Consider the following 26,568-nt stretch of genomic DNA (forward strand, 5'->3'; position numbering starts at 1 on the left):
TGTGACATTAGGCTCGTTTGAGATGAGCAAACAGCCACAGGTGATCACCGCGAGATGCACGCCGGTTAGAAATTTGTCCGAGTGTGGTCCATCTGCCGGAAGCTAGTTATTTTAGTCGATAAAGTTTTAAATATGGATATTTTTCTTACACGAACACATCGCTTCACTTCAAAAGTCCTTTATTAACCCCCGCAGAACCGTGTGGATTACTTCTATCATGGATGGATGCTTTTTTATGGACTTCAAAACATAAACGCCCATTCACTGCCATTATAAAGCTTGGAAGAGCCGCGACATATTTTAATATAGCCTAACTCCGATTGTGTTCGTCTGAAAGAAGAATGTCATATACACCTAGGATGACTTGAGGGGTGAGTAAATCATGGGCTAAATTTCATCTTTGGGTGAACTATCCCTTTAAGTGTGTTAACTACTGTGATTTCCAGAGGGCACTAATGTTAACTACCCACTAGAGGGCAGCAGTAAAACACTTCAAAAAGGAACAAGAATGATCTGCTTCCTGAAGAGGAAAAGGTCTCCTGACATTTTAATTGGTGGAGCAGAAACTTATGTGCATTGTGAATTAAGAAACATGAGCATAGCAAAGACATACTTGTTTGATATGTTTTTGCCATCTTTCAAGGCTGTATCGCATATCCTGCTATGCTACGGCTATGCTATGTTGTTATAATTGTGTGAAATCCAGTTGTCCTTTCAGGTAGTTTTGTTTGGTTCCCAACCATTTTTGATTAAAAATGGTTTGGATTAAGTGACTGGAGACAGACTGTTAGATTTAAGGATTCTTTTATCCATCTGAGATGAGTAGCTTGCTCTTTTCTTTTTTTTTTTTTGGTATGCTTTTAACAGTGACCTTCTTTAATTTTTCATAGCACAGTCAGTCTTTCTGTTTTAGAGTGACACATTCTATTCTTAGACTGTTGTCCCACTTAATGAAATCAGGAATAGTATTCCCTCTCCTCCCTTTCTCTTACCTGGGTGTTGCACGCTTGTTAAAGTCACCATGAAATCAAAATACACAATTCTTATTTTTTTTTAATGGAATTTTGCAGTATTTATTGTAAATTATTTATCTATCTATCTATCTGTCTATCATTATTTGTTTAAAATTCACGTGTCCTTATAATCTTTCAACAAAATAACTTGCTCTCCCCTCTTGCAGCTCATCTCTTCTCTTCTCTGATGATGTGTTTGCAGGCACGAGGGCGGGACAACCTGTCACTCACATGACATCACAGCAACAGCAAATTTATCATCTCAGATGGATAAAAGAATCCTTAAATCTGACAGTCTGTCTTCAGTCACTGAATCCAAATCCAAACTGGTTGTGAACTAAGCAAAAAACAGCTAAATTGAAGTCACCATCCACCATTTCTTACTTAAAGTTTGAAATAACCTAAAGCCTCCAGAAATACAAAAATCCTCACATAAAACATGATCGTTAGGGATTATTTGATATAAATCTGTGTTAATCTTCTGGCTTTGGCCTGGGTTCTTTTAGGCACGATTTTCTCATCCTCCTCACCGCGTGGTGTATGTGTGTAAGCATGTGTGGAGGTGGATTACACATAAAAGGGCGACTCTATAGACTTGCTGAGTTGCTGTGAAATGATAAGGTCATGCTTATCCAGTACACTAATCTCCCCCTGTGCTCGGTGATTTCATACTTCACTGGGGCCAGTATGGGATCAGAGGGATTCCAAGGTTTCGACACACCTATCCGGGATGCTCATAAACGAGGACAGGAAGAGGCGTGTTTTTATTAACTTGTTTTTATTATAAAAGATTTACTATCCCATTGATGTTAGAAAGTCAATATCAAAACTTTTATACACTTTAATTTAAAATTTAAAGTTGACATACAAGCAAATTCTTCTTTTTATTCTTTTTCTCTTCAGTTCAAACCACTTAAAGACCCCTTTCAAACTTTGTTTTGTTGGTAACTAAAGTCTTAAGTGTGCCATCTATTTTTTGGTTTTTATAAACTTTTAAGAAATGATATACAATAAAGTTTGAAAATCTGATTTTGACGTGCATTGCAAGAGTGTTTGCTATGGGAGTTGTGCGCAACGAACTTTGGTATAGAGCCTGACATCACTTTGTAGGCCAAAACGCGGAAACTAATTCGCATTATAGCACTTCCGGTTCCACGTCCATCGTGGGTTTTTTGAATGGGGTTTTTGGTTAAATGGTTGAAATAAGGTCTGTGGTGAACACAAGCTCAAGACACTTTCACGTTTTATTCTACGACATGAAAAACATCTGTATTACCACACTCAAGATTTTTTAAGCTGATAAGTGTCTTGAAAAAGGCGGTTGCTATCAAGTAGCTAAATGGGACTACAGAGGCTGTCGATTAAACGTCATCACGCCGAACAGGTAAACTCATTTAACTTTTACGGCATCGTTATGCTCATAATTGTGCTCTTACAAACTATTCTAACTCAAACTTTCAGGTAAAATGTTTTTAGATAAAAACTGAAAGAGTTGTGGGAAGCTTTGTGATGGTGACGTTGAAAGTGGTGTAGTTTGTTTATAGCCTACCTTTAGCTTTTTACTTAGGCTTCAAAATTCATAAAAGTTGTGTTCATCTGTGATAATTATCTTGATGAACAAAACGTGTAAATATCATAAACTTTTGTTGATCATAGATCTTGTTTTATTTGCAATAATCCTTATGGGAAAATCCTATTGGGTTTTTGTAGGAACCAGTGTGATGCTAACTGCCAATTGGCCTACAAAGTGACATCATACCTGCACCTCTCTGTAAAACAGGTTGCATCTTTCAGGTGTTTTGAATGTGCTTCATTAGATAAAGAGCCGTTTTACTAAAGATACTTGAAAGGAGCGAGCAAAGATTAGCATAACCAATGACGCATATGCAGATTGATCTAGATGTGTTTTTCTTCTTCTTCTTCTTCTTGCTAACATTTAGATATTTAAATAGAATAAAACACCAACAATACAAAGAACTAGCTGCCGTTAACACTTTGGCTGAATCTAATATTGTATAGCCTATACACTTAACTTCCCTTAGCCTAGTAGGTCAAAAACAATAGGTTATATAAAAAAAGAAGTATGTCCGAATTCACTTTACTCAGAAAAGAGTAAGCAAAAAGTACCCAATGGCCTAACTTCCGCCGAGATTCTGAAGGGCGCATACGATGGCCACTTTACTATCCCATGAGGCCACGGGAGAGGATTTGTATATACCTGCTCAAGAGAGTATGCGATTTCGGACGCAGCTTTTCTTTGACAAGCAGATGCAATGAGACCTGATTTCCTGTTTGTTAATGTGACGTTCGGGATAAAGTAAACTAAGGTAAACATTAAAAAAAACCTAGCTACATAGATGGCATCACTGTATTTTTTGCATGCTGAAATGATAGGCCTTATTTCTTGCATTTATTGAATTCTTAATAATAATAAAAAAGATTTTACAATAGATATAGGCTACTAGGCTATTTTATGATAGATCGATTTTTATATCATTAATAAATATACTTATACATTGTGAGTGTATTAAAATATGATATAGCCTATCCCTGATAAGGATAAGACATGGTTAGACGCAGCCCCTAAGTATGCTATATTGCATCCTGCTACTTGCTTTCCTAAGCACTACTACAGGTATTTTTCAGACGATATGAAATCTAGCTCACATTGGTCGAACATGAGGTTGTTGTCTCCACCTCCCTCGCATGTGCAGCCCACCCCTGATGATGTGTAAGCTAAACCCCCACCTCTTGTTGTCCCCACGGTAAGACTGAGATGGAGATATAGAGAGACGCGTCCTGCGGGTGGACACATTACAGAAGAAAAACTGTTGACACTGAGTCGTGGGTTGAAGTATTTATTGATGAAATTAATTCATTCTTAAGGTCTAAATATCCCCGTTATCTTTTGTTTCTTTTCATTACTGATTTTTTTAACCGCCACCCTGAAGTTCATCGTTGTCATTTTGGCCGCCGGGATGGTGGCGTTTATCGGAGCGGTCATCTGCATCATCTTCGCGGTGCACAGCGGATCTCCACCGGCATCCGCGGCCGCAGCGCAGCCCCTGGCCGACAACCAGTCGCTGTCACCGGGCGCAAACGGGAAGGCTTTTTCCTCCGGGTCCGTCGCTCGATCAGGACCGCTGGACGCTCTCCACGGTACTGATGCGACAAGCAGAGAACGAGGAGGACCGGAGGCGCCAACATTCTACGGTTTAACGGGACTAGGGACCGGTGGAAGCGAACAGCAGGTCACCTACAGCAGACTCATCTGCACCCCTGTCCCCGCCGGTGAGTGCAACCCGAAAAAGTTTCAGCAACAAGCGGACGACCAGTCGTTATATGCGGGAGAGGACTGGGGGTACCTCCGCACCACCGCCGAGGAGCTCAGACAGACCGTCCTACAGCAGAAAGATGAGATCCTCACCGATCAGAGAACCATACAGGAGCTAACGGGAAAGCTTTCGGAATGCGAGAGTGGCTTGAATGGACGGAAGGTCCCGGAACGGAGCGCAGGACTTGGGGATGCGCGAAAAGACAAAAAGGAGCAACTCATGATGCGGGACGATGCGGGATCCTCAGTGCGGACGGCTCATGCGGTGGAGGAACTGGGGCATGCCATAACTCAAATGAAAGACCGCATTGAGAAACTGGAGGTAAGAAAACCGCAAGACCTTGTAAGATATTTATTTATGTGGCTGAGAATCAAGGTTTTTATAGATCGACAATAAATGTCTGAGATGATAATAATGGGAAATGAAATTTAAGGAACGTGCCGAGAAATGTTTTAGAAATGTATGCAATCATGTTGATTCCACGTAGCCTATTTGTAAAAAAAAAAAAAAAAAAAAAGGCCTATATATGTATGTATATATACATATGTGTGTGTGTGTGCATATATTTTATTATTTTATTTTATTATTATTATTATTTTAAGTAGGCTAGCCTACTAGAGAAAAAGAAAAGCGTAAAATTAGGCCTAAATACTATTATTTTCCTAAAATAAATTTTACTGTTTAAAATAATAAATAGAAAATCGACTATTTAAGGTAAAATATCTGTGAAATGACATTTTCAGGCATGAATATGCTGTCAGTGGCTTCTTGCATGTTTGTTACGTCACACTGTCTTTGATATGGCTAGGGGGAAAAGTTTTTTCGAATATAAATATAGACTTTTAAACAAAACATCTACTTTTTAAATTTTTTGTTAAAAACACAAAAAACAATAACCTACATTTCAGTCATTTAATTAGATACTCCCCCCACCACCACACACACACACACAAAAATATATAAAATTGAATTTTAATTCATAAATGAAAACAATGGTCATTCAAAATTATTTTGTATAAATGAGCGTAGCCTCAGATAAGGCTGGTGCTAGATGGCTGTACTCTCTGACCTGTTGATAAACGCGATTAGTATTAGCAGCCTGTTTTGAATATGTAAGAATAGGTGCTGCAGTGTGCTTGTAAAGTTCGTCCCTCCGCGAGTCCTGGATTGCGTTTCAGCTCACGTACGATCGCGCGCCTGTGCCGTGATTTATCGCTGTGCGCCAAGATGCGCGTCCCTGATTGGGTTTCGATGGAAATATGGGCTAAGTGAGCCGATTTCATGGTTTACGAGCCGATGGGAACAACAAATTACATCCTCATCAGGACCACATTTAGCGCATCTGATTAACCTCGATCTAACCCAAATCTATCAGTCTGAAAATCTAGACATAGCCTGCTAGAAGGAGCAGTTAAACAGCCCATATTTTACATACCAAAGAAAAATAAATGGTAAACAGCAGTTATACTCAACAAAAGAGAGGAGCCTGAGCCTATCAGTGACTCCAGCATGTGTGACAGCAGGGGAGAGATGAGAAACATGACACACACCACTGAAAGCATATTATGGACTCCTGCAGCTGCGAATGGGAGCTCTGCAGGCTAGTGCAGATGCCTTTGTAATGATCCCATCATAATAGAATAGAAATGAACTTGTTATTTCCACGCAAGTAGGGAAATTGAAATTGGTCTCATTACACATCTAACCTCTCTCATTCTTGCAAGAAGCCCCATCAAGGGGTGCAATGTTTGCTCTGAAATATTATTCTGTTTCATTAATCACTTAAATGACATGATGCATTATTAAATCTTAAATTTAGGCAGGGTTTGATTTGATCGGAATATAAGATGCATAGCCGTTTACACTTGAAAAGAGATTAATAATTGCATTTTGAGTAATAAGAATGAGTAGTTTGTTAAATGCAATCACTTTTCATTGTTAGATTGGTTGCATTCATGTAATGTTGATAAATGAGGAAAACACCCAGGAAAAAAATGACTGTCTTTTTTACAGTCTGAAATGGCACCGCCAGCGTTCAATCATACAGACTCAAGCTCACAGAAAGCAGCAGGTGCTGCCTCTAGCACTGCCCGCACACCAGTGGCAGCTGCACACAGACGAGTGGAGGATCTGGAAGGAGAACTGAAGAGAAAGATAAAACTGCTGGAGGAAGAGAGGAAAGCTCTGCGCAAAGAGACACAGAAACATCAGGAGAATATTGATTATGGACTGGACACTGTACAACAGCGGATAAGCACTCTGGAGAAAGGTGAGGCAGAGGTTGGATTTACTGCTGGAAGAAATATTGATTTTAAAAGACTGATTTGACCAAAATCTTCTTACAGAGATAGTTCAATCAAAAAAATAAACTTTTGTCATCGTTCACTCGCCCACAGGTTTTGTTCCATGGCTTTCTTTCTCCTGTGGAACCTAAAAAGATATTTCAAGAATCAAAAAGAAATGTATAAAAAATATATATATTTTGTTTATGCAATACAATGGAAGTCATTGGGGTCTAATGTTGTTTGGCTCCCAGCGTTCTCCAAAGTACCTTCTTAATGTTTCGGAACAACATGAGATTGAGTAGATGACGAGAGAATTGTCTTTTAAAAACGAGCATGCAAATTGATAGTGATAGTGAAATTTACAGAAATTGTGTATATATATATATATGTATATGTGAATAAGTGTATTACAATGGAAATCATTTTTCAATGAGTCAAAACTAATGTTCTGATAATTGAACATGGAACCGGCCTTTAAACTCTTATCCAGTGTTGTCTTCTCTGTGCTTAGGTTTAATTAAATTCACTCTTTGTCATTCATTCTTTCTTTCTCTCTCTGTTTCTCTTTCATTTGATTTCTCAAATTCTTTTTCACAGGTGTCTCTGAGAACAAGTTTCCGGAGGGTTACAGGCTCTCCTTCCCTGTACGGAGCACTTCCATGTATGCTATCATAAAGCAGGAAATCCCTGTCCTCCACGCTTTGACTGTCTGCATGTGGCTCAAACCTGGAAAGAGCATCTTGGGAACAACAGTTTCTTATGCTGTTTCTGACCAGAGCCATGAGTTTGTGCTTCAGCAGTTGGTTCATGGGCCCATTGAGCTCATCATTAATAATGAGGTAGCGCATCACAGCACGATATTTGACAGAAGTTTGTAACGATTCTGATGTTGGTTCCTTAAACAACTTGTTGTTCAACGCTGTTGAATCGGTAGTGCTGGGAACTCTGTATTTTAAATATGGTGAACATCTGCCTTAGCAAAAGAATTCACTTGTGTGAACCATTGACAGAGCCGACTGTCATTTGCCGAAACGACTCTGATTTTCCAACCATATGAATGTACCTGACTGGGTATATCTGTGCTTTTAAAGGGATACTCCACTTTTTTTTGGAAATAGGCTCATTTTACAACTCCCCCAGAGTTAAACAGTTGAGTTTTACCGTTTTCGAATCCATTCAGCCGATCTCCGGGTCTGGCGGTACCACTTTTAGCATAGCTTAGCATAGATCATTGAATCGGACAAGACCATTAGCATCTCTCTCAAAAAAATGATCAAAGAGTTTCGATATTTTTCCTATTTAAAACTTGACTCTTCTGTAGTTACATCGTGTACTAAGACCGACGGAAAATGAAAAGTTGCGATTTTCTAGGCTGATATGGCCAGGAACTATACTATCATTCCTGCGTAATAATCAAGAAATTATTTTTTGTCTTTGCTACCGTACCATGAGTGCAGCAGGCGTAATGATATGACACAGCGCCTGAAAATAGTCGACCCTATAGTCTACCGAGCTGGGGACTATTATCAGGCGCTGCATCATATCATTACGCCTGCTGGACTCATGGTACGGCAGCAAAGTTTCTTGATTATTACGCAGGAGTGAGAGTATAGTTCCTGGCCATATCAGCCTAGAAAATCGCAACTTTTCATTTTCCGTCGGTCTTAGTACACGATGTAACTACAGAAGAGTCAAGCTTTAAATAAGAAAAATATCGAAACTCTTTGGTCATTTTTTTGAGAGAGATGCTAATGGTCTTGTCCGATTCAATGATCTATGCTAAGCTATGCTAAAAGTGGGACCCCCAGACCCGGAGATCGGCTGAATGGATTCGAAAACGGTAAATCTCAACTGTTTAACTCTGGGGGAGTTGTAAAATGAGCCTATTTCCAAAAAAAGTGGAGTATCCCTTTAAAGTGTGACCATCTAGTGCATGTTTACATTTTAAAAAATAATAAAAAAGCAGTGTAGTTGAATAAAAAAAGGTTCTGTGTAAACAGCCACTTAGTCAGCAGATTTAACCATAATATATTTGGTTATCATTACCAGAAGTGCCGCGTACGCCACTGATACCTGATCACTGACTCAAATCCATACTGGAATCTAAAACGTAATGACTTGAATCATCAATGGAACGTAACATGACTGGGACTGATCAGACCCATATTATTTAGTTTAGAGCCATTCTCACCAAGAACTATTACTATGAATATAACAATAACGATAACTGTATCAGCCCAAACCTGCCGCTTTAAATGCTCAAGCTGCAGTGGGGTTCTGATTGGTTGTCTATGTTTTTATCCATCATCAACTGAAAAAAAAAAAAACATTCTGAAAGTGATTCTAACAATATTTTCTCTGTGCTATTATTGTTATAGCTGTGATATATATATATATATATATATATATCTTCCCTATTCTAAGGGAATTCGTCCTCATAGTCAATAGGCCTTAAAAGGCAGAGTGAAGTTTTAGGATGTTTTTGGTAAAAGATGAACAGATGCTTAGATTGACCTCTGACAGCTGTTACGGAATGTTAAAGCAATTGAATTATTTTGCCTGCGTGTTTTTCAGAGCTGTAATAGTGGACCGTAAGATAATCTCTCAGGCTTTCAGGCTGGTCTCAATTATCTAAGCACATGGACCACAGGATCAGTCTTTGGATTGTAATTTGGATTTTCTTTTTTGTGTCCTCCATCCTTTAGGTGGCGCTGGTACCTCTCAACTTAACAGTGGGCAGATGGCAGCATATGTGTGTGAGCTGGAACCGGAGAGCTGGAGCGTGGCATGCCTACCTAGGGGGCAAGCTAAAGAGTGAAGGAAGTGGCCTGGCAACCCGTCACAGCATCCGACGGGGAGGAACCCTCATGCTTGGCCAAGAACAGGTACGTCAGACTTTGGCACTTGTAACTGGTTGCCAGACGGTGGTCAAGAGTAGCAGCATTTGGGATTCACACTGCACATACTGTAAAACTCACGATGTTCATTTATCCGTTCCTTTACCTTTTCCTGCCCTCTTCTTCCCTTACATTAGAACAAGTAGGGCTTAAAATCATTTTCTGGTCCATGTTGTAGTCTGAGGTTATGCTTTAAGCTGTGGACTGACTGTGATAAAAAAAATTATAAAGGAAACCATGTTTCCTAAAAACATGTTTCCATGTTTTCATTTAGCATGGGATTTTTCTGAGATGATACAAACGGGGCAGTTCCAGTATCATTGGCTATGCAGAGTTTATATAATACATTTGTGGATGTGTCTGGGACCATTTCTTTATTTTGGAATATAAGACACCTTAAAAGACACACTGTGGTATAAATGGTATTATCACATTTTTATGAGTCAACTTTTTGATTAACACTGGAGATAAAACTAAAAAGGTACTACTAGCAGTTGTCTCAGTGTCAGAAAGGGCCAAATGTCAAATGTTCTTTTGCTGTTTTTAGGGCCGTATGAAGTTTAAATGCAATTTTGGACAACTACAACAACAAAATTGGGGTTTGGGTTCTTACACCATCAAATTTTACACTGATAACACTACTGTTTTTGTCATCGTCTCACTGGGTGTTGCTTAGAAGTTAACTCTTGCAATGAGTGCTTCTGAGGAATAAATAAATAATTTAATAAAAATAATTAAATCAAATAAAAAAAGTTTGACAAAAACCACACAAAAAGCCCTAAATGTATATATATATATATATGGATCTGGTTGGAACAAAATTCCAACAACAAAGTCATCAGTTTTCTCTTATGTCTTTAAAATAGTATCTTTTGTATTTTATTCTATTGTCTTTTGTCTTTAAAATAGTATTTTAAAAAGCTGTAAAAAAAAAGCTACAATATTTTCCAGACATTTATGAATTTTATCTGAAGTAATACCACTCAAAAATATTATAATTGGGACATAAAGTACCAGGCATGATAATTTAGTGGCAAAGGCAGGTAATAAAAAAAAACATTGTCACTAAGTCACTCATTCAATTTCAATGAATATTTAGCATTTTTAATATGATTTTTTTAAACAAAAATTTTATTATATTTTGCTGCAGAGTCTGAATATGATTTCCTGTCTCCTGCAGAGCTCAATGGGCGGTCTTCGTTTCGAGGTGTCGCGGGCTATGGTGGGAGAGCTGTCTCAGTTTAATGTGTGGGACCGGCCGCTTTCACACATAGAGCTCTCTGCTCTTGCCCACTGCAGCACAGGGATGCTGGGTAATGTAGTCCCGTGGACCAGCCGTGAGGTAGAGGTTTTCGGAGGAGTCACCAAGCAACCGGCCGACCATTGCCAGCATCGCACCAGCGCCATTCAGTGATGGGCTTCTGAGGGGTTGTTTAAAGGGTCAGAGATGGTTTCAGAAATGGAAAAGATTCATCAGAAAACCACGCCACCATCAGATATGTATGTTGACTTCAAGGCAAAGTTTTTTATTAGTGGTGTTTGCTGAAACAAGCATCACTATCATTACAGCTCAGGGTTAGTGTTTTGAACAAACCCCTAACCCTTAGTGTTAAATTTCAGCGCATATAGCTCGCCCCACACCATCTGTGCTACAAACAAGAATGATACCTCAAATTGTGTGACTTGTTGAGGAAGAGTGTGCTCTTATTTTTGTAAGCAAGCCAACAAATTTTCACTTGGTGGATGAGAAAATGGGTGCAAATATCCTATAGATTTACTGAGTCACATTTACTGTTGTTTGGTGAATTTTCGCAAATGAAATACAGTCTTTTCAATAGGAATCCAGGTGAGGGCGAACGATTTACCTGTGCAGATTTTGCAACGAGTTCAAATTGGTCATGTGGATTCGCCTTGTTGACCAAAAGAAAGCTTCTTGGTTTGAAAGTGACTTGTGAGCTATACTTTACATATTGTCAGCGAATTTTGGATTCCAGGGAAATTTCGGCTAGATTTTGCTAATGTGACCATATCTAGGGACCAGATTATCATATCCAATATCATTGTCCTAGAAACCACCTTAGCAATATACTAAAGACCATTATGGACACCTTAGGAAACGCATAGCAATGCCCTGGCAACACATTAGCATCACGGGGTGGTTTTGCATGAGAAAGTTTTAAATTATTGACATTTTTTGTACTAGTGGCAAACATCATTTGATGTGTGATCTTCAGTCTCAGTGCTTGATAAAAGGATTTATTTTTTACCACAGTTCAAAGTTTTCAGATTTGTTGTTATTTATACAATGTAGCCTATTTGATTGAAATTAGTTTTGAAAAAAACACACACGAACAGCTGGGAATGTGTTTGCTTGTAGTCTGGCATTTTTTATACTAGGTTTTTTTGTATGTTTGATCTATTCAAGGTTTTTTTTTTTTAGATATTTTTGAATCACACTGTTTCTATGGTGATCACTCTAACAGACTGAATCCTATTGGTCAGTCCTGAATTCTCCTCCATTAAAAACCCTTTAACATCATCAGAATCACATCGAATTAGAACGAACAACAGAAAAAGGAGCAGTTGAAGAAGGCATTTAGCCAGATGAATACTTCAGCAATATTTCAACAAATAGCTATTAATTAACTTTTAAAGCCATGGTTTTGAAACCCTTTATAATGTGGCATCTGCAATGACATGCTATCTGAGAACTGTTTTCAGTGTTCCTGTTCAATGTAATCTGCAAATATCTACAGACAAACAAATATCTTCTCATGCTGAGAAATTAGCAAATATAGCCTATATAGATTTATAAAAAAATCTACTCAAGAAAATTATTTGTAAAATAAGCAACAAACATTCCGTATGATGAATGTATATTATTTACACAATTATATATGTATATACCACCATCTATCTATCTATCTATCTCTCTCTCTCTCTCTCTCTCTCTCTCTCTTCATAACTGTAACTGAATAGACATCTCTTGATAAAGAGCTTATGTAAATTACATCGCACATATGATATGCTTTATGTGGATTATACTCAATGTATTTCTGTGTAAAATGCAGCAGGCTGAAAAATGCCTATTTTGTGGCCTTGTCAAACACAAGAATGCTGTCCCAAATGTGCAATCAGAAGACATATAAATATACGGACACACAAAACTGAGATTATGGATGTCATTTTGTGTATATGGCAAACAGTTGTTTTAATGGCATGTGTTTTGAGATTCCGTGGCCATACAGTTGAACTGCACAAGATCATCATAATGTTTTCAGCACTAAATATATTTTCTTTCTGATGTATAGTTGCTATTGTTAGTGTAATGCCTGTTTGTTTGCATTTCAGTGGTCATTTTGTGATGTTCAATTTGTATATGAACAAGCTTTGAATTGTATTCAGAAAGAGTGGTTTACAAATGATTGTTTAATACTGTTACCTTTTCTGGAATATATTTGCTTTTGAATGAAGAAATGTCTTGGAAGTTGGATATAAAGTTCTCTTTTTGCTTGAAAATTTTTCTACACTGAGAATTTACTCATTTACATTTTTCTAAGCTTTCTTCTATCATAATGTTGATTTCTTGAATTCTGTCTGTGTCTTTGTGTTGAAATTGAGATCAAATGTGTTAAGATGGCAATGAGAATAAAATATATATAGCACAACAAACACTAGTGTTCTTTCATCTCTCTCTCTCTCTCTCTATGTGTTGTTTTTGTTCAGTGTTTTTTTTTATTTATTTTTTTATACAGAAGCAGGGGATGTGCAAATATCCATGATGTGAGAGAATGTAAATTGCTTTCGCGAGGCTGTGCACTATTTCTGTTTATTAGTCCCATTCATCCTTGTGCATATTGACTGAACGTAATTGTACACACAAAATGCATATTTGTATAGGTGATCACCATATTGCATGTCTTTGCGTGTACGGTCTAGTTTTGTCATCTCCATCTAAATCCAATCTTCATTGGGACAGCTAGATCTTTCAACTAAAAAGAGCATGTCAATGTCCCATTGCTGTAAACATGATTGCTCTTGGAGAAAAAAAATGATTGTCATTTATGAGCATGTACTACTTTTGTGTTACCCACTTGTGTTTTTGATATTTAATAATTTCCGGTATGTTATAGTCCTCTACTGTATTCATTGTATGAGTGGATTAGACAACACATCCTCCATCATCTGTGCACCAGCCAACAAACTGAGCCAGCCATGTGCATCTGTCTCCTTTTTATTTTCTCTGTCTATGAATATAAAAGAATCCCAGCATGCTTTAACTACATTCACCTTTGTACCTGAGAAGCACATACCAATAAGCATAATCTGGATGTGTTTTTAAAAGGTGGCCTAGAGGTTCTCCAAAAGTTCTGCCAACATGCAACCTCAAATAAGCATCTTTTCATTTTGATCTTTCTTGTCATCATTTGTCATTGTTCTTCAATTTGTCCTCGAATGAAGGATAAATGAAGATTGACGTGATTTTTTTGTTAAATCCTTGTGAATCCTCATCACATTTGGAAATTAGCTGGGGATAGTTAATCTTCGGAACACAAATGAAGATATTTTTTAATGAAATCTGAGAGATTTCTGTCCCTCCATTGACAGCTATCCAACTGACACTTTGATGATTCAATAAAGTTCATAAAGAGATTATAAAACTAATCCATATGAATTGACCGGTTTAATAAAAACAAATGTAAGTGACCCGATCGCTTTATGAAAAAATTTCATTTAGGTTTTTATTCACATTTAAACATTGATCAGTGAACATAAACAGAACTCAATTGAACTTGCTTGACACGCAAGAACAAACCTCTAGTGGAAGCTCAAACGTGCTGCGTAACACAAGAATGAACCTTATTGGTTCTTGCTGATGCTCAAACGTGCTGCGTAACTCGAGAATGAACCTCATTAGAAGCTCAAACGTGCTGCATAACTTGAGACTTAACCTTATTGGTTCTTGCTGATGCTCAAACGTGCTGCGTAACTCGAGAATGAACCTCATTGGTTCTTGCAGAAGCTCAAACGTGCTGCGTAACTTGAGACTGAACCTCATTGGTTCTTGCTGACGCTCAAACGTGCTGCGTAACTCGAGAATGAACCTCATTGGTTCTTGCTGAAGCTCAAACGTGCTGCATAACTCGAGAATGAACCTCATTGGTTCTTGCTGACGCTCAAACGTGCTGCGTAACTCGAGAATGAACCTCATTGGTTCTTGCAGAAGCTCAAACGTGCTGCTTAAAGGGATAGTTCACTTTGAAATAAAATGTTGGTATGTTTTAGCTTACCTCAAGGGCATCCAAGATGTAGGTGTCTTTTTTTCCGCAGTAGTTTCAATTTTTATATTTTTAGGTCAAACCGTTCTTGTCTGTCAGTCATATAATGCAGGTCGATGGTCACTGTCTCAAAACACAAGCACAGAGTCCAAATTAAAACAATTCCCCATCGTCCAAATTAAATAATTCCCCATCGTAAGTACACATTGATGGCCTAAGACACGAAACGAGCGGTTTGTGTGAGAAACGAACAGTATTTATATCGTTGTTATCTCTTGAAAACAGCACACGTCCAAATGATCTGACGGCGCGGGCGGGTATAGATATATAAATAGATGTCGCCTTGGCTACTGCAGTTCATTGGAACGAAACCGTAGCCAAGGCGACATCTATGTATATATCTATACCCGCCCGCGCCGTCAGATCATTTGGACGTGTGCTGTGTTCAAGAGATAACAACGATATAAATACTGTTCGTTTTCTCACACAAACCGCTCGTTTCGTGTCTTAGGCCATCAATGTGTACTTACGATGGGGAATTATTTAATTTGGACGATGGGGAATTGTTTTAATTTGGACTCTGTGCTTGTGTTTTGAGACAATGACCATCGACCTGCATTATATGACTGACAGACAAGAACGGTTTGACCTAAAAATATCAAAATTGAAACTACTGCGGAAACAAAGACACCTACATCTTGGATGCCCTTGAGGTAAGCTAAAACATATCAAAAATTAATTTCAAAGTGAACTATCCCTTTAACTCGAGAATGAACCTCATTGGTTCTTGCTGACGCGCAAACGTGCTGCAAAAAGGTTCTAAAATCTTCTTCACAAGAAGAAAATGCTTTGTTTAAGAACCATATTCATGTGATTGACCTTAAATCAAGTATTATCCTACGGTGTTTAGCTGGGTATCTCCAACTCTGTTTGCTACTTTGAGGTTTTTACAACTCTAAAATGCCAATAAAGTATAAGGTGCAGAAAAGTAATGCAGTAAAAAAACAACAGAGTACCCTGTGGAGATGTGAATAGTGCTTGGTAAGGATGTGTAGGAGGTCTTTTAACCTCTAGTCTCTGTTATGAAATACTGTTATCTGTGTTGGCGGTGTGGGCGCTGATTGCAGCCAGGCTCAATAACATCTCCACGTGGACCAAAAAATAATCAAAGACGTGTGAGCCATTTTCAACAATCCTGATCAGAACTTTGGTTGGATTAATGCAGAACACTAATGTGGATGGCCCACATTGCCTAGTAGTTTCCTTAATCTCCAAAATGTCATAATTCCCGCTGGGATTACCTCTCTGCCCTCTCTTTCGCAGACGATTCACGAGTGAATGGCTTTAATGCCATTATAAGTGAAAAAACAAAAGGTTTACTGACATGTGTGGCACACCAACCGGCTGACCCAGTTTTAACCAGGTTTTAACACACAAAAAACAAACATTTTTGTGTGTGTAACTGTCACTGAGCCATCACTTGCAAAAAAAGTACTGTGGTATTCTTAGATATGCCTTGGAGTACAGGAAATACACACAAAAAAGTTAATGGTAGCCTACTGTCCAAAAATCATATGGCAGAAAGAAAGAAAGAAAGAAAGAAAGAAAGAAAGAAAGAAAGAAAGAAAGAAAGAAAGAAAGAAAGAAAGAAAGAAAGAAAGAAAGAAAGAAAGAAAAAGAAAGAAAGAAAGAAAGAAAGAAAGATTCAGTGGACGGAGGCGGAAATAAACAGGTCACGTGGGTCGGAGGTTGCCAAGGCCGGTGTGTATCCATGACAACACCAGTGGAGGAAACTAGTGTCTGTATACAGCGCGACAGAACGGTACGTTATTGAACTGTGGTGATATAAATGACCTATTTCAGAGCTTTAAATGATTTACATGCTTATATTTCTTAATTGTTTTCAATCATTTATCAGTCGTAGCTTTTTAAGTGATGGTGTCGAGCTAGCAAGCTAAAATTAGCTCAGAGATGCTAAAAACAAACGCTTAACGTTAAGTTACTCGACACGTGTTTGTTTATATAATTTTCTTTTACTTTTACATTATAATGCATTAAAGACTGTACATATGTAATTTTGCACTGGCTATTTTTATTTTATTTTACTTGAACTGGTACGACAACTTGGTGTTAATTTAGTAAGACACTGGTTCAGTTTGTAAGTTCAGTTTGCAAGCTGTCTTGGCACTGTCACCGTTCTCTCTAATAATTCGTTTTAAACAACAGATTGTTTATCTGTCAAAATCTTTAACTGAATTATAATTGTCTGTTGACTGTTTTGTAGTGTGAAGGTATTTGTGCAATGCATGCAAAATGCCTTTACAGTAATTTATGTTCACGTTACATAAAAACACGTGATAATGACAGTTTACGCGTTATTCATTTTTTTTTATTAAATATTGCAGTATTATTTATAATAAATCTGACGACATGTTTACTGGCGCGAGGGCGAGACAACCTGTCACTCACATGACACCACAGCAATAGCAAACTACAACCATTCAGTTAATTTCCCATGGACAAAATAGCTATAACCCTAATAGAATAGAGAATAGGTCTACTTTAAATTTGCCTTAATATTGTGTTTTAAATGATTTGTGGTTTGACAAATGAAGCTATAAATGTACAAATATTCCATGTCATGAGGTCATGGAAACTATGCACATGCACAATAATAGTTATCTGTTATACAGTTAGAAAAAAAGTTGTTTTAAAATTGTTTTATATTTTTAAGTTTTAGATGAAGTTAATCATGTCACACTACTTTCAGGATAATAGTTTTTAAGATATTTTGACACATTGTTTCAGTGAAACTGCAATGGGGTCATTCCATGTCAAATCAACCAAATTTCAGAAACTTTCCATGTTCAAATGTTCAAAACCGTAAATAAATAAATAAAAAAAATTCTGAAGAAAGACCAACATAAATGGTGATGGAAGCAAATATTTTGTCATGGATGTATATTTACAGAGTAATCCACTATTTTGTTGATTTGGAGCCAGATTACAAGGGGTTAAAATGACTTTAGAAAGATGGCAGTATCATTATTTTGTTTTTACTAGAGATTGGTAGGTCTGTTAGTAAAATCTATTGACTTTAGCTATCTTTGTTGCATTATAGGCCAACGGTGAAAGTTCAAAAATGAGAAAAAGCACTTCTTGTGTTTTTTGCCTCAAGTTTTTTGCCTCTAACTCCAGAATTATTAAAGATATCTTAATATCCTTTTGGATTTTGTTTTTTAAAAAACATTTCATTTGGTATCTTCATTTTAAAGGCCCTATACAGTTCAGTCCCAGAGATATGGAGGTCTTCTTAATGCAGTTCCATGAGTAAATGAGTAAAAACTTCCCCGTTTTTAGTGATCAAAAACCAAATGTGGGTCACTTTGCATACAGCTGATACTTTTTGTCTTTTAAAGAGGAATATCTGAACAACAAATAATGTTGAAACTAGAAATGTATCTCGCTTTTTCTACCAACACAATTGCATAGAATACATATGTGTATAATATGTGTGCCATAAATAATATTTTTTCAAAGTTTGCGTGCCTGTCACTCAAAAAGTTAATTACTCCGTAAATATACATTCATGACATTTGATATTTTGGCTTTCTTCTTCATTTATGTATTTCTTTCACCAGAAATAAAGTGATCAAAATCAACATTTTTAGCCGGGGACCTCTGGTTAAAGGTATAGGATAGTTCACCCAAAAATGAAAATTAGCCCATGATTTTTACTCAACCTCAAGTCATCCCAGGTGTGTATGACATTCTTCTTTCAGACGAATACAATTGGAGTTATACATATTAAAAAACGTCCTGGCTCTTCCAAGCTTTATAATGGCAGTGAATTGCTGTTTCTGTTTTGAAATCCATAAAAGTGCATCTATCCATGATAAAAGTGCTCTGGGGGTATTTAAAACTTTATAAAGTAAAATAACTAGCTTCCGGCCAAACAAACATACGAATTCCACTTAAAGGGATACTCTACTTTTTTTGGAAATAGGCTCATTTTACAACTCCCCCAGAGTTAAACAGTTGAGTTTTACCGTTTTCGAATCCATTCAGCCGATCTCCGGGTCTGGCGGTACCACTTTTAGCATAGCTTAGCATAATGAATTGAACCGGACAAGACCATTAGCATCTCTCTCAAAAAAATGAACAAAGAGTTTCGATTTAAAACTTGACTCTTCTGTAGTTACATCGTGTACTAAGACCGACGGAAAATGAAAAGTTGCGATTTTCTAGGCTGATATGGCTAGGAACTATACTCTCATTCCTGCGTAATAATCAAGAAACTTTGCTGCCGTACCATGGGTGAAGCAGGCGTAATGATATGACGCAGCACCTGATAATAGTCCCCAGCTCAGTAGCCTATTATCAGGCGGCATGCGCTGCGTCATATCATTACGCCTGCTTCACCCATTCACCCTGTTTAACTCTGGGGGAGTTGTAAAATGAGCCTATTTCCAAAAAAAGTGGAGTATCCCTTTAAGTGTAAAGCACAACTTATGCGAGTAATGCGACATAGTGCTGATTTTTACACTACGCCATGACGCATTATGCTACTTCCGACGTCACAAGTTGCGTAAGTTTAACTTTAGACGCAAGTAGACTGCGTATGGCCGTTTGGCCGGAAGCTAGATTTTTACTTTGTAGCGTGTTAAATATGAATATCTTTCTTACACAAACTCATCGCTTCGCTTTAGAAGGCCTTTATTACACACACACACACACACACACACACACACACACACACACACACACACACACACACACACACACACACCCCCACACACACACTTTTTTGTTACTTAATGGGTGAGAAATTTGACCTAATGTTCTGTGTCTTTTCATCAGACAGGACTAATCCCTCTGTCTCTCTTTCTCTCTTTTTAGTAAAGAAAAGGATGGCAGAAACCAGAGATGGTAAAAAAGAGGATGCCGACTACAAAAGACTGCATAGCTTTCCGCTCATCAGGGTGGGTGCAGCTCGACTGATGCTGTGACCTAGATAGAAAGAACCAGTTATGAATGCGTCTGTCTGTGTTTGTCTGTATTAGGGTTATCATTCAAACTGCTCCCTTTTTCGTCCTTAAAAAAAAAGTTAAACCTCTTTATCCATCATGCATTTTCTCGCAGGTAATATTTGCACTGCTTCTTTATTTGACTTGGTTTGCTATCTTTTTACAATCTTAATATTTTGCACTGCCTTGGTCAACTCAACATACTGCACCTCATTTCTGTTTGACCAAATTTTCAAATCTAATTTATTCCTGTGATCAAAGCTGAATTTTCGCCATCATTACTCCAGTCTTCAGTGTCACGTGATCCTTCAGAAATCATACTAGTATGATAATTTGATGCTCAAGAAACATTTCTGATTATTATCAAGGTTGAAAACAAGTGAGCTCCTTAATATTTTTGTGGAAACTGGAAAGTTGAAAAAAACAGCACTTATTTGAAATAGAATGTTGACATTTTTGACATTTAATGTGTCCTCGATGAATAAAATAAAATAAACCGTACTGACCCAAAACTTTTGAACAGCAATGCATACTTCATATTACTTATATGTATATATATATATATATGTATATATATATAAATGTAAGTGTACTTACGTATATATATAAATATAATGTAGTGACCTGGAAATTAATCTCGTTGCACCTGTAAGAGCTTGACCCGAATATGTTCTTTTGGTTTTGTCTACAGCACACGGATATGGCAGAGGAGATGCGCGTGGAGACCATGGAGCTCTGCGTCACAGCCTGCGAGAAATTTGCCTCTAACAATGAGGTCAGTCGGGTTTGTGTGTGTTAGTGTTATTAAGCACAGGCTTTCAGATAAATGTGCTCCCCAGGTCACACAGGTAGGGTTGGGCTCTGTGTTTCCGTCTAGTACTGAGTCAGGACGTTTCACACACTCGTAGTCGGGCCATCTGGACTGCTCTACTAGCCTACATGCTTTCATCTCACTCTCTTTCGCTCTATTTTCAGAATGCTGCCAAAATGATCAAGGAGTCCATGGATAAGAAGTTTGGCAGTTCGTGGCACGTGGTGATCGGTGAGGGGTTTGGGTTCGAGGTGACCCATGAAGTCAAGAACCTGCTCTACATGTTCTTCGGGGGAAGTCTGGCCGTGTGCGTTTGGAAATGCTCCTGATGTCACTTCCTGCCCACACAATCGCCTATATGAGATATTTATACTCACGGACCCGTCTTAACTATGCAGCCCTATTTGTATGAGGGGACAAAAAGATACAGATTCCTATGCACTTCTCCAGATGACTCCTTTTCTGTCTTGATTTTTAATGTATAGGCTACAGTTTTGAGTTTAACACACAGATTGTAAGGGGTTTAATTAACTTTTTTTATAGCATTTATAATAAACTTAAAGGTGCATTGCGCAAGTCTCTGAGTTTTTGCAGAACTATGCCCCCTTCTGGCGACACGCGAAACTGCAACCAGAGTTGTGCACGCGGTTACGTTGGGGTTTGGGATGAACTAGAAGCCGGTCTCTTTGAATCCATCTTCTACTTTTGCAAAAGTCGCTTGAGTTGTCTGCGCTGATGCGGATAATGGCGGCGAATACACAAACCTGCCAGACATAGCCAGGTGAGCGTGAACGCGCATGACGTCACACCCAGTCGATTCCGACCCGAATCCCTCTTATTTATTTTACTGTACAGGATTATAGAGGCAATCGCAGTGATCATAGAAGGGCTCATTCAGCCCATCAGGCAATTGTTTAAGCATGTATGGGTTAGAAAAACGGGTATTTTTAACATGAAATGTTGCGCAATGCACCTTTAAGAAGTTTATTGCAACTGACTGCAGGACCTAGTCAAGAAATAGTTTTCGTTTTGTCCTCTTCCTGTGCCGTTTACTTTCTCAAATCATGTTCCTGGTCTTATCATGGTCAATTCATCATAGCACATTATTCCACAAAAGACTTTCCTTTTCAGCTGATGTCACCAATCCATCATATTTCATAATCTCTCAACCGCCTGTCAACATCCTGGTATGAAACAGCTACTTTTCATGGGACATTCAGTTCCCAGTGGATAAAATGAAGTGCAGCCTTATGCTTTTTTTCTTATTGAATGTCATTTTTCATTCAGAAATGCATTGTATTACAGAAGTAATTGGGTTGCGAACTCATTTTCCATGTTGAACTCTTTAAGTGGTGCGTGTTATTCCAAACAGAATCTGCCTTTTATATCCATCATCAACTTTCCTTTTCTGTTGACAACACGTAGGTTGTGTGTGCTGTTGAACAATGTTTACCAAGAGCCAAATAGCTATTTGTCAGTCTATTTTGTCTGGCTGATTAACTGGTATGTAACACTCACCCGCCAATCAAGTCCTGCTCTTGATGATGAATATCCTATTTCACTCGGGAATACATTACCCTTCAAATGTTTGGGGTTCACTAAGGTTGCATTTATTACATAAAACACTAATATTGTGTAAAATAACCGTTTTCTATTTGAATATATTTTAAAATGTAATTTATTCCGGTGATGGCAAAGCTGAATTTTCAGTATCCCTCCTTCATTCTTCAGTGTCCTTCATAAATAATTCTAATATGCTGATTTTGATGCTCAAGAAACATTTTTTTTATTATTGTCAATGTTGAAAACAGTTTTGCTGCTTAATATTTTTTATGGAAACCGTGATGCATTTTTCTTCAGGGTTATTTGATAATTAGAAAGTAAAAAAAAAAATTTTTATTTGAAATTGAAATCTTTGTAACATTATACCTTTCTTTACTCTCACTTTAGATAAATGTTATGCCTCTGATTAATAAAAGTATTAATTAAAAAAAATTAGTGTGTGTAACATTAAAGAGGTAAAAATGTATTGTGAGCAGCAATACTGTTTAATGTAGTTCCATCCCAATATCTGTTTCAGTGGATTTGTGACTGAACATTGATGTCCTTTGTAACAAATGAGGTGTCAGTCTGCGTTTCTGTCTCTCAGAATACTCAGTTGTATTTGTCTGGCAGGTTGTCGTAGGAGTGTGTGTTTGCTGTGTGAGGCTGTTCAGAACAGAATGTGTGTCGTTGCACTCCATTTCATGTGTCATTTTAAAAATGCATTCTCTCTCTCTCTCTCTCTCTCTCTCTCTCTCTCTCTCTCTCTCTCTCTCTCTCTCTCTCTCTCTCTCTCTCTCTCTCGCTCTCTCTCTCTCTCTCTCAGCGGGCTGCACGGCCACCTGTTTCAGACTCCCCTTTCTTTTTCACTGTTGTTTGTTTTTTTTTTGTTTTTTTCATCCTTTCATTCTCACCCCAGGAATCTTGTGCCCTGTCCTTTCCCCCTCTTTATGCAACCAGCATTTGTAGAGCATGAATACTTGAATGTGAATCAGATTTTTTTTTTTTTAACTTGACTTCTGCAGGTTTCTGTAGTCGTGCAATAATACAATTAATACTCTTTTGTACTACTTTACAGCCCGTAATTTCACAAATGTCAAAAGTTGTTATTACAACAAAATTTCATTTGAATATTTTTTGACCGTTTCTAAGTTGATTGTTTGCTGTTTCACACTTTTGATACATAAAACGAACTTGCTGCCAAAGTTTTCTCACAGAGGAGGCATGCGATTATGTTACAGACATCATCCTGAGAAACTATTATAATGCAAGTAATGGTGCTTTTGATTTCAGCTTTGGTAAAATGCTGCAAGATTTGATCAGAATGTTCCATCCTAAAGTTCCTGCAGTGTTTAAATGCAGTAGTCACCCCTAAAAACCTATAATGACTTTATTCTGATCTTTTATCCAATGTTTCAATATTTTTGTCAACACTGTGCAATAATTGCTGTTTAGATAAATAAACATTTAAAAAAACATGCGAGTTGTGGGTTTCTCCTACACACCTGACTTAAGTTAAACCAGGTGTCCCCCTTCACCTCCACCCTGACTATGTTGGTAACCCCTGATGCCTAAGAAGAGCTACTCTGACCACATTGGAAAACCAGATGCCTAATATTAATATTCTGACTGCATAAGACACCTATAGCTATACTGACCGCATCAAATGCTTAAGAACTATAGCTACTGAACGCATCGGTAACCCTGGACACCTAAGAGTCTTTCTCTGAGTCAGATTACTTTTCCCCCCGTATGAACGCCATCACTTGGGAATAAGGTATCTAGTGTCCCACTGACATGCTGTATAGCAGCAACCAGACAGACTCCAGACAAGGCCTTTGAATATGCTTTAATCATGGCTTGGAGATAAAGTTGAGGTTAATTATCCATTAACTGATTCTTGAGTACTGGGACAAAAATGAAAACTGAAGAATTTTAAGGTAATCAGAAAGGAATTGTTTTGGATTAATAAGAGGTTCAGAGGTATTCTCCTATTTTTGGGTGTGTCTTCTGCTTAATTTGTCCCACAAAATGTCTTTTCCTGTGTGATCTTCTGGATGAAGACTGACTCATGATCATGATTTTAGATGTTTTCATAAATATTGTCTGTTAAAGTCACCATGAAATCAAAATCGACCATTTTTAAAAATCAGAATATTGCAGTATTTATAAATGACTTATCTATGCAATATATCATTATTTTATTACATTTATGTGCCCTCGTAATCTTTAATCAAAGTAACTTCCCTCTTGCAGTGACATCTCTTCTCTCTGATGACGAATTTACTGGCGGGTTTCTTGTCAACTTTAAAAACAAAATTGAAATAGTTGTAAACCTATCATTACATTGCAGTAATGTTTCTGTAAGAGATACATATTTAATATACATTTTAATCACTATGAAGTATTGTTATGGCACATATTTTGCCTCATGTCTGAAGAATTACTGCTCTGAGGGGCCGTCTTTACTGTTCACACAGAATGCGTTTTTCCATTCCACTGTGCTACTTTTCCATTGTTTTTCTAAACGCGCTAGATGGATGTGTTTGACCGTTCCACTCGCGTCTTCCATCTTTTGCAGCGTCTCGCGCATGACACAGAGCTCAAGTTAAAATAAGTGTAAACAAATGTGTCTCGAGACCTTGTATCCCCCCATTCCACTGCCCGCATCTCTCGTTTTTCAAAGCAAAAGCGCGTTCTGTGTGAACCAGCTAATACTTCACAACTGTGCATTATGTGAAGTCAGACACTTGCAGTTTTACGGGATTTCCAATGTGTTTAAATGTTTTAAATCCAGCATCCTCTACTTGTTTCATGTTTAAAGGCTACAAGCTCCTCCTAAAGTCCATGTCCTCTTCTGTCCACCTCATCAAGCTCCTTCTATCTGTTGCTCGATGAGTTCTAGTCCAGACATCATCCTCTCTTAACACAGCATCTCCCAGTCTCTTCTCTTTCTGTTTTCTTCCCCTCCTCCTCCTCCTCTGTATTTCAGAAAAACTGAGCTCAGATCAGTTGGCGGGGTGTTGCTGTGTGCCTGTGGCTCGCACTCCTCATTAACAGCTTGGCTCTCTCTGGGGGACTGCAGGATCTGCCTGACATTTTGCTGACCAGGAACATACCGCAGAGAGACTCGACGGGAAGAGGAATGCGAGCCAAAGATCAGATTGAAACGAGATCATTAGATAGAAGGAATGCATCACGCCTGAGATTACATATACGATATATTCTCTAAAACCCAAGAGGGTGAAGATGAAAGAGAAAAGAGTTGAAATGAATTTGTCATTTTCTGCAGAACCTTCCTGCAAAAGAAGAGAGAGAGAGAGTAGATTGAACAGAGACATGAGTGATTGATGAAAGACAGAGCAGCAGTTGAGGAAGATCATCACAGTGATTTGTAGATCATGAATGTTCAGATGAAGCAGAAGAGGGATTACACTGATTGCATAACTGTGTGTGTGTGTGTGTGTGTGTGTGTGTTTGTGCTGAAAGAGGAATGAAGAAGGGAACGGGATGTGAGGACAGCATCAGCGAGGGGATGAGAGTGGGTTTGAGGGATGAATACAAATTACTTTTTTTCCCCTTTGATTTTTTTCTTTTCTTTTCTTTTTTTTCAGCATTCTGTATACTTCTTTTTACAATACACATTTCCAGTTCTAGGTGCTGATTGGTCAATGCCCTGTATGTTTACATGCACAGTTATGATCAAGCTACAGCAGGTTTTTGTTTTTAGTTGAATTATTGTTTTTGTCAGTAACGGCTGAAGTGTGTTATTCCTAACAATGGCCTTTATAGCTGTGATTTTATTCGCAGTATAACACGGCTTCACAGATATTATAGAGTGCAGTCGTATGTCCACATTTTTAACAGAATGGGTTCATATTCCTTTTCTTCATAGTGATTTAAACACTTTAATTAACACATTATGCATAATGGTGTCCATAATGTATGCTATAATGCATTATATCAGGGGTGTTCAAACTTGGAGTTTAGCTCTAACTTGCCTCAACATATCTGTCTGGATACTGGACACCCCTGTATTATATATTTTCATAAACAATTGTAGATAAAGCTAAAATGCAGACGCAATTCATTGCATCATTAATTCAGACTTTCACAGTGCCGGAATTTGGCTATTAAATATGAAGTTGAAATTATGATTAATAACCTCAGATGTCTTGAAAGGTTTAAATAGAATGATTAAAAAATGTATTTCTCTATGGAGAAAATGAATGTGATTTTTACCACAGCACACAAATCTATGGCTTGAGTGTGTAATTTCTGCTCCATTATAGTGGCACCAAATTAAATAGCAAAAATGACTGTACTTTAACAGGTTTCCCATACTCCCCGTCTGCCACTGCTTAATTATATAACCGTTG

General features: G+C 37.8%; 2 protein-coding genes across 2 annotated transcripts; both read left to right on the top strand.

Annotated features, from left to right (window-relative positions):
- The first annotated feature begins 3,762 nt into the window (after positions 1-3,762).
- nptxra (neuronal pentraxin receptor a) lies at positions 3,763-13,220 on the top strand. The gene is made up of 5 exons (XM_084409116.1): positions 3,763-4,669; positions 6,362-6,617; positions 7,231-7,472; positions 9,339-9,518; positions 10,711-13,220. The coding sequence occupies exons 1-5, from the start codon at positions 3,992-3,994 to the stop codon at positions 10,942-10,944; spliced, it is 1,590 nt and encodes a 529-aa protein (XP_084265242.1). The 5' UTR covers positions 3,763-3,991; the 3' UTR covers positions 10,945-13,220.
- Positions 13,221-16,552: 3,332 nt separating this feature from the next.
- On the top strand, positions 16,553-22,529 carry dnal4a (dynein, axonemal, light chain 4a). Its single transcript, XM_084430061.1, has 4 exons — positions 16,553-16,631; positions 19,709-19,791; positions 20,528-20,611; positions 20,812-22,529. The coding sequence occupies exons 2-4, from the start codon at positions 19,720-19,722 to the stop codon at positions 20,974-20,976; spliced, it is 321 nt and encodes a 106-aa protein (XP_084286187.1). The 5' UTR covers positions 16,553-16,631; positions 19,709-19,719; the 3' UTR covers positions 20,977-22,529.
- Positions 22,530-26,568: the final 4,039 nt, after the last annotated feature.

The sequence above is a fragment of the Rutilus rutilus genome, assembly GCF_951802725.1.
Source record: "Rutilus rutilus genome assembly, chromosome: 1".
NCBI classification, from domain to species: Eukaryota; Metazoa; Chordata; class Actinopteri; order Cypriniformes; family Leuciscidae; genus Rutilus; species Rutilus rutilus.